Source organism: Mobula hypostoma, chromosome 7, assembly GCF_963921235.1.
Source record: "Mobula hypostoma chromosome 7, sMobHyp1.1, whole genome shotgun sequence".
Lineage (NCBI taxonomy): Eukaryota > Metazoa > Chordata > Chondrichthyes > Myliobatiformes > Myliobatidae > Mobula > Mobula hypostoma.
The window spans coordinates 31522672-31532219 of NC_086103.1; the positions used below are offsets into that span (position 1 = coordinate 31522672).

Below are 9548 nucleotides of genomic sequence, written 5' to 3' on the forward strand. Positions count from 1 at the left end.
TTTTTCTATTTACAATGAATGGCTGCAAGAAAATCAATCTCTGAGTACATGTTCTTTGATGATAAATTTGCTTTGAACTTCAAACTTTGACTTTAATATGCAGATAGACTGGGAAAATCAGGTTGGTAGAGGAGGACTATATGAAAAGGAATTTGTGAAATGTCTACAAGGTTGCTGTTTGGAGAAACTTGTGGTAAGCCCACTAGAGAACAAGCCATTCTGGATTTGGTGATGTGTAATGAGGCAAACTTGATCAGGGACCTTAAGGTGTAGGAATCTTTAGGAGGCAGTGACCATAATGTGAAAGAGAAGCTGAAGTTAAATGTAATGGTATTACAACTGAGTAAAAATAACTACGGAGGCATGAGGGAGGAGGTGGCCAGAGTTGATTGGAAGGGATCCTACCAGGGAAAACACTGGGGCAGCAATGTCAGAAGTTTCTGTGAGTGATTTGGGGAAACATGGCAGAATTTCATCTCGAGGATGAAGAATCATACTAAGGATACAATAAGGCAACCCATGGCTGCTGAGGAAAGTTGGGGGCAGTCTAAAAGCAAATGAGAAGACATACAATATGGCAAAGATGATTGAGAACCATTTAAAAGCCAATAAAGCAAGGGTTCCCAACCTTCTTTATACCATGGACCAGTGCTATTAAGCGAGGGGCTCATGGACCCCAGGTTGGGAACCCCTGCAGTAAAGAACAACTGACTATAAGGGGGGAGAAGAAGATGAAATATGAGAGGAAACCAGTCAATAATCCAAAATTCTTTTTAGGTGCGCAAAGGGTAAGAGAGGCGAGAATAGACATTGGACCAGTTGGAAATGAAGCTGAGGAAGTAACAATAGAGAACAGAGTAAAGGAGGAACTGAGCAAGGACCTTCCATCAATATTTACAGTAGAAGAGCCGCTAATTGGCAGAAATTCAAGAGAGGTGAGAATAGTGGCCATTTCCTAGGAGAAGGTGTTGGTGAAGCTGAAAGGCCATGGTTATCTCATTGATCCCTTAGTATGCTGCTGCTTCCTTGGGATGAAATTCGACTGAGTCTCCTGAATTACTCCCAGAAACCTTGCCATTTGCTGCTCTTCCATCATTCTGGCTAGGTTTCCCTTCCATTCAACTCTGGTGGGCTTCTCCTTCATACCTCTGTAATTAACTTTAATCAAGTGTAATTTCTCTCTCACACCCTCGCTCTCTGTCTCGCATCCTTTCCACCCTGCGCCCATCCCCACTCTCATCACCCCCTTCGCACCCCCCCCCACCCTCCTACCTCCTCGTTCTTGGCTGCAGTGGGAGAGAGCAGTTATATTAAATGAATCCTTCAAATTTACGCTTTATTTTTTTGGCATGTTACATTTACAATCCATGTTTGTTAAGAAGATACAAAAAATTGCATCTTTATAGGTCAAAGATCTTGTTGATGAGGAGATGTTTGCACGGTATGATCACCTTCTCCTTAAGTCCTCATTAGACCTCATGGCAGATGTGGTGTATTGTCCTCGTAGCGTTTGTAGGTCAGTCGTATTGCTTGAACCTGGGAGTACCATGGGTCTCTGTCCAGGATGTCGTCATGCCTTTTGTGCACTATGTGAAATGGCTTACCATGGAATTTCTCCTTGTAAGTTAAAAGCAGGTAAGAAAATGTTCTCACTTGGCTTTTTTAAAGAATAGTTATAATTACCTCTGGTTCCATTGCAGATAGATACGGATTTTGAAATGTTTTCATAGGCAGGTAGTGTTATGGTTTGAAGTGTATTCCGGTTGGTGTCAGCCAGAAAAAGGAAGTGCCCTGAGTTTGCACTTCTGCACACTACTTTTTTTCTACAGTTTCCATTGTACTTTACCTTACTTTCACAGAAGAGAAGGTTCTGAGGGAAGGGTTAGTTGTAGTAGGTGCAGAAGATTACAGGACGAAGTCTTGACCTTTTTATAAAAAAAATGAAGTTAAACTTAAAAATAAAAGAACTGAAAAGTACTAGAAATTAAGATCTTTACATAACACCCTTCAGTTACCCAGTTTTGCAACTATAACATGAAGAATTTCTGCCAACTATGGGTAATAGAATTTATATATGGAAAAAAGTTGATTCGAATTTCAGGAGTAGTAAGGTTTACTGGGCTTCAGTATGGTTGGTGAAAATTGCAGTCTGTTGAAAACCAAATATGGTAATTTTTTATTTGGAGTTATTATTTTTATGAAAATCCATATGAACTTATACGTTTTGCAAATATTTTGTTGAATTGGCTATAATGGGTAGATAAAAACAGCTGGGAGTGAAGAGTTCTTATCAAAAGTTTTAACGAACATCAGATTCAGTGTGACAATTAACCCTTTCAAAATCTGTGCATACATTATATTCCACCTACAATACAACTTTATGCTTCCAAAGCTGGGCTTTCTAGTTACAAGAATTTACCACAAATGCAAGTAGTTAATTTGTGACACTGGAAGAAAAGAATATTTGCATTTCTACATAAGTATCTACCAAGAGATTACCTGTAAATGACTAGACGCTGTTTTGGTTTTGAGAGTAGTCAGTTCACAAATAATGCTTGGAACTTCCCTAAGTTTCGAAAATTTCTATCGAAACCCAGTTACATAACTGGTGTTTTCCATGAGATGTTTTAGAATTTTTGATTAGAAAATATTCCCGAATCTCCTTAGCAGTAGCACCCTGTTGGTTTTAAGGTTAAAATTTATTAGCTTTTCAGTAAGAAGGTCCAGCTCATTGCTGAGTGTCTAACTTTAAACTATGCTGAAAATCTGAACTGCAGATAATGTGTTAGAATGACATAGCATGTTTCAAATCAGCAAGCTTTCATCAGAGCATAACTTGCTCCTGAAATTCCTTTTGACATGTAGGCAGAAACTCTAATACTCTGTTTACTGACTACTTTTAATGCAGTAAAGTCTGAGCAGTAGGAAAATCATATCAACAACAGGATCACTAAATGCTACCATCTAAATCTAACACCAGGATCAATAAAAATTAGGGTAAAACAATTTAGCAATTGAATCTCACTCTCATTCATATTTGTTGGATTATCAAGATATTCAAGGAAAGAAATTTTATTTGCTCTTCGTATTTAGTCTTTTTTGGTGTCTTCAGAGAAACTTGCTGAGTTGCGGGATGAGTATTTGGAATCAGATGAATCTGGGAAGAAGCTACTGGAAAAGACTTATGGCCGTCGAATGATTGAAAAAGCAGTGGAGGAGTTGTGTAGCCAGGAATGGCTTGATGAAAACTCTAAGCCTTGTCCCCGCTGTGGTACAAACATACAGGTTGGTTGATCAGCCTAAATGCTCATATTGGATTTTCTTGTTACATACAGAGGTAGTTACTTTACTGGATTTTTATTTTTCCTTTATATTGTAAAAGCATTTTTCAGCATCTTAAACAAACCCTTAGTTTTTTGAAGAATTAGTGTGTTAATGGTAATTTTTGCAGTGTCTTTTTGATGATAGTGCCGTATTTGCATCTGAAAATCCAGTGGTTTAATTTTAATTTTCTATTTCAAGAGTTCATTGTTTTGAATTAAGGTAGTTTTTTTATATATAATTTTTAAAGATTTTTCAATAGAGGGTCATTAATGTAAAAGCATATTAGCTTTTGTTGACTTCTCTGGACATGTTGCCTGATGATGAATATTTCCAGTATTTTCTGTTTTTATTCTAGATTCCCACCATTTACAGATTTTGCTTCTAACAAAAAATATAGGACTATCTAATTTCAACTTAAATGAGTGAATACTGAAATAAATTGAACAAATCAAGTTATTTTCATTATTTTAAAATGAACAATTTTTGGTCATGGTTATGAATACATTTTTAGAATTTTCCGGAGATACATTACCTTGCCAAGCCTTGTAACATTCGTACATTAGCTATTCAAAAACATGAGGAATATCCCAAGAATTTTTTTCATTCCTTTGAACTGTTTGATGTAAAGTTAAAATTGGAAACATGCCTCACAGGGAAGCATGATTTGCATCACTCATTAGTAGTTCATTTAGAAAAATATTTAAAGCATTTTTGAAGTACAGTGGATTCCATTTAGTTGGTTCATCGGTTATTTGGGGCAGCCTCTTTTTTGGGACAACTCTTAAAGAACAAAAATTAATTGAGAATATATCCGGGTTTTCTTCATTTATTTGAAACACTATGTAACTTAATTGGAACAGAATGTTGTTGCTAAATGGTTTCTAACTAGCGTCAGTCACGTGAACTTTTGTGGCCATTAGGCACTACATCGTGATTAGAGCGAAAAGTTTTTAAATGTCGTCATTTTCATTAGTTTGTGTTCAAAAAGCAGTGTTTTTTGTCACTGATAGTTGGTGAGAAATAAGCAGTAAGACTGTTTAGAATTATTTTGCACACCTCAGTTTCAAGCATTCTATCTTGGAGATGCCAGAAATAGCTGGGAGGGAAAATGAAAAGATTTCACTACTTCAACAAGTTAGGAACTATGAAGAATTTGAAGGTATTGACAATTGTCTTGAATGTTACAATGAAAATAAAGATTTGGAAGATACAATCGTCAAAAACATTGTATGAAGGTAGCCTATTATCTGCACTAGTTTTATTCATAAAGTTAATTTTATTATCAAAGTACACCCAGAGAAGAAGAATTTCAAGTTATACCTTATACCGTATATTAATTTACAGTCATTCAAAAGAACACAGCCGTGTGTTGGTTGTCCGTCATATCTGACAATGTGCAGGAGAGTTTTTAAAGTAGAAAAGCCATTGTACTGGGACAATTCCACTCTGTTGACATTGGATGTCCGGGTCCAGTGGTATGAGTATTCATCACAAACTGGGGTCTTCCTTTGTTGCATTGGATAACCATGACTTCAGTGCCTTGTCATGCCCTTTGCTCTCTACAAACCATTGCAGAACCGCCTTCTTGGCCGTTAGATCTCACTGTTGGTCTCGTCTGCCCAGTCCGCTGGAGCTGACATCAAATGCTAGAACAAGCATATTCCTATTTCACCAGAGAACGCTACTGCCGGCTATCCTCACCTGGCTAACCATGCCTGTCAAAGCAGTGTACCTGAGCAAGGCCACTTTCACATGTAAACACTACTTGAAGCCACAGGTGAGAGCTGAGTGTGCCGTGGGGACCAAAGGTGTGTGAGCTGACCTGGAATGGACATGACAAGTACCTTCATCAGAGGCGCTACCCCTCCTGGACATCCCGTACAGAGCAGAGTGCACCGGATCAGTTCCACCATTGATAACTATTAGGAACTAATATACAGTTTGAAAGTACTGTAGTAGCATTGGCAGTGTTCTAATTTATTTTGCATTTCATTTAAATACATAATTTGTTACTCAGTTAAATGGTAGCTTGTCTTTTTAACTATTTCCATGAAACTTCAACTAATTGGCAGCCACTTAAGTGGGTAGAAATGTGCTGGTCCCAATGAACTGGAATCCACCATACTTTCATGCCTTTAAAGTTTAGTGACAGCCTGGGATACTAACTAAAAGCAACTTCCTGCTCAAGGTTTGCATGCTGCTTCAATAAACGTCATATTATTAGTGCTTCAAGACATTAGACACTGGTGCTCTGTGCCATGCCATCTACAAAATATTTGCTTAAAATGTAAATCTCCAGTCAAGAACTCATCAATGGCATTATAGTATTTTTATTGTTTGGGTTGTCACTGGATGTTACAGTAAAATGTGGTTTGTGTGTCTTTTCAGAAGATGAATGGATGTAATAAGATGACTTGTGGTGGCTGTAAACACTACTTCTGTTGGCTTTGCCAATGCCCATTATCAAGAGTAAATCCATATGGACATTTCCGTGATCCCTCCTCACCGTGTTTCAATGCGTGAGTTTCTTTCTTATTAATCAAATAAGGCTTTCATGGTATTCCAGTAACTTGCATTGTTAACTATTGACTGATTTGTTTAGAAGCTCTGGATTTGTATTGATCACATAATCCTGAAAACTTCAGGTTCTATAAGTCTCCTGTAGATGTGCTGGTATGAAAATATTTAGAAATAAGTCAGCGATAAAGTATCAGCAAATCTCTGGCTTTGGATATAGTTAATGTTTCAATAACAGCATTTTGCCATGAGAATTTTAGTATATTCTATTTTGGAATATGTATAGCATTGAGCAAGGGAAATGCATGGATACACTTTGGGAAAGGGTTAGGTGGGGATGTAAATATCCTAAGGTAAAGGAAATATTCTGGGAGAAGAAGATGTGAGCACAGATAATGATCTGAAATTGGAGTGTGGTTGACAACATTCGTATTTAGGAAGCCATGTACAAAGAGCATCCAAAGAGAAGGGTAAATACAGTGCTGTACGTATATAATATAGGGTGCCAAAACTTTTCCATGATATTGTAGTTTCGTATATTACACTGTACTGCTGCTGCTGCAAAAAAGTTTTATGATATGTGAGTGACGATAAACCTGATTTTGATATGGGTCTCGTTTGTGGACTGAGATTGGGAAGGAGGTCGGGAGAGGGGAATCATGGTTGGGAAAACAGGAAGGGAGAGGGCAGGGAGCAGGAAGCACCAGAGAGGCATTCTGTAATGATCAATAAACCAATTGTTTGGAATCAAATGACCTTCTCTGTACCTACCCCCTCCACCCCTGTCCTACATCCTTCGTACGGCACTCCACTCTCACCATTCCCAATATCCTTTGCTCCCACCAGTTTTACAAACTCCATGTTGACAAATACAGTACTATGCAAAAGTTTTGGGCACCCTAACTACATATATATATGTGCCTAAGACTTTTGTGCAGTACTGTAGACACTGATATTTCTATAAGTAGACCAACCAGGACAGTGGAAAAACTATCATTATTGGAAATGTATTATGAAGGACAAGGACAGCAATAATATTTAGCAACTTTCATATGTAGAATAATATCTTATGACCTTCCAACTTAAAGATGTGGACTCAGAAGCACTCAGCAAGAGGGACAGAACAAATGACACCATATAGACCAGGGAAGCTACAAAAAGGATAAAAACTTGCCAGATTTTTTTTGTGGTTTAAATCAAAGTTCAACACAATTCTTAACAGAAAACAGCCTTTTAGTTGTGAAAGCAGAAGTGAAAATCTTTAAATGTTAATAGCAAAAGTGACACCACCTTATTATATGTTCACTGGAGAGAGGGATTAACACTATTATATGGATGAGAACAAGAAGCAGTTAACGACCAGGAAATCTTCCCAGTCCTGGATTATAATGAACATTTAGGTGGCTAAAAAATGATGGGAGCTAAAGCTAGACTGAAGATCTATAAATGGATGGATAATAACGTCTGAAGAACTGGAAATTTTCCATCAGGCATACAGTATTTGGAAATGATTCAGTGTTGATATAGTTTGAGCTGGTAAATCTTTCCGGAAACTAGTCATATTTTTTGTACCAACTGCTGATTCAAAAGATCCCTTATAGATTCTGCTCCATAAACAAAACACTCCAGACAACTTGCCTTGTACTCTCAATTACGTTCTCTGACTTCGTTTCACAATGAAACATTATTAAAAATTGTTCACTTCCAGGTAACTTGCAATAATCTGTATGACACCTAAGTACATCTCCTGGCCATGCTCTAAAAATATTAACCTGTATATACTCTGCCACAATACAGAATTCCTAGTTTGGGGTGCAGTGTATTTAAAATAAAAACATATTTATGTAGCATCTTTTGCAACTTAAGGATTCTGAAAGTACATTGCAACATTATAGTATCTTAGCAGAGTAATTACCTTTGCAAGATAAGAAATGCAGCAGGCAGTTTGCACAGAGCAAACTCCCACAACAGCAGTGAGATCATGACCGGGTAACTGGTACTAATCAAGGTAGTTGAAGGATAAGCAGAACACTCCCTCTCTCCTCAAGAAAGGAACTTCTACAGCCACCTGAGAACACAGAATGGACTCCTTCTAAATGATGCTCCTGCCAGCTACTTTGGTACAGTTCTGGAGTGCCATTCCAAACTTTCTGCTTAGCACCCTGCTGTGGTATGACACTCACAGCCTTTTAGCCCTCAGGAGTAAACGCTGCGTACTGAACCATAGCTGACACTAACTAATGGCATGTATGTTAGTTTTCATGAGTGGACATTTTGTGTATATATAACTTTTCTTTTTAATTTGTAGGCTTTTCCAAGGTATTGAGGTAGAAGATGAATTCCTGAGTGATGAAGATGATGACATTTTTTAGCTGTTTTCTGCAGTTGGCAAGGATTCATCGTTACACAAAGCTGATATGTTAAGCATTTGTAGCTGGCAAGAAACTGTTCATCTATCTTAACCAGTTGTGGTCAAAAAAATCCCTCATATTAACATTTGCTTTTAGAATACACTGCTGGCTCACAGTTTAAGTTATTAATAGATTTATTTTCAGCTTTCAAACATGTATTTCTCGAGCAGAAATCCAAAGGAAAAAGGCACATAAATTTAAGGCTAAAATCATGTTTCACTTAACATTGGACAGCATTATGTGGAAAATAGTTGATGGAGTTGAAAACCATTGTCATTGGGATGATTTGCTGTTGAGAAATAGTAAGTTCACTATTCAAATTTAAATATAAAAAAGCTGGGTTTTCCACTGCACTAACAGCACCTGCCACTTCCTCAAAAAAAAATCTAAGAAAATCATAACTCTTTCCTCAATACCCAGAGCTTTTGCAGACTTGCTGTTGTGGCTTTAGGCTTTTTGACTGGGACATTGATGTGAAAGCACTATCTTGAAAAGAGGTTTAATCATGAGGCTTTGTGAGCTAACCTTGGCTAAGAAGTTGGGTTTTGAAATGCAGTTCAAATTACAGAGTAAATTGTGTGGTGGCCTTTCATTTATACGTACACAGTTTTGATTTCGGAGCAGCAGAAAAATTTAATCTAGTCCTGATGTTTTTATGTTTCACTTATTGCAGGTTACTATGATGGTTTGCAGGGAGTTGAGAAAAAAAAACACCATTAAAACTTTGTACCTTGAAATAAAATGCCTGGTGGTTATAATAAAAAAAAATGATTGTCTTTAGTCTATATTTCCTTCAATGACTGAATCAATACTTATCACCTATTGCAAAACATAGCAACTCTCAATTTTTAACTATTTAGAAGCTGCTCTTTTACAAGTTGACCAGAGCCACAATTAACTGTGTTAAACAAGAAGAAAATGATACAGTATTTTTGTTATTTTTCCTTTCCCTTTCAATCCTTTCCCCATTAAGAAAGTTGGAATTTTCTTACCTCAGTATTAGAAATCATTTCACTTTTGGAATATCTCAGTACCATTTATATAACACATTCCTCCTTTATCCTGTAAGTGTTCACTGAATCCAATGGTGCTAACTGACTTGAGTAACATGTATTCAAATATCATAAAAAATAAATCTCTGAAGTTCAAGAAATAATGAAATAATATATTTTGGTGACCTGTTAAACCTGCCTTCTGGGCAATGCTTAATATGTTGTATTTATATCATAGAAAAGTACAGCAGAAAAACTGCTTCGGCCCATCTAGTCTGTGCCAGACCATTTAAATTGCCTGCTT

The 9548-nt window shown here is 37.1% G+C and overlaps 1 protein-coding gene across 4 annotated transcripts in view; it reads left to right on the forward strand.

Annotated features, from left to right (window-relative positions):
• The window catches only part of rnf14 (ring finger protein 14), a 53951-nt gene extending 44925 nt beyond the window's left edge, over nucleotides 1-9026 (forward strand). For all 4 annotated transcript variants that reach the window (XM_063053214.1, XM_063053215.1, XM_063053212.1 and 1 more), the window contains 4 exons: nucleotides 1407-1635; nucleotides 3113-3285; nucleotides 5713-5843; nucleotides 8150-9026. In XM_063053214.1, the coding sequence (XP_062909284.1) occupies nucleotides 1407-1635; nucleotides 3113-3285; nucleotides 5713-5843; nucleotides 8150-8213 (597 nt within the window). In that variant the 3' untranslated portion in view covers nucleotides 8214-9026. The remainder of the gene's footprint in view (nucleotides 1-1406; nucleotides 1636-3112; nucleotides 3286-5712; nucleotides 5844-8149) is intronic.
• Nucleotides 9027-9548: the final 522 nt, after the last annotated feature.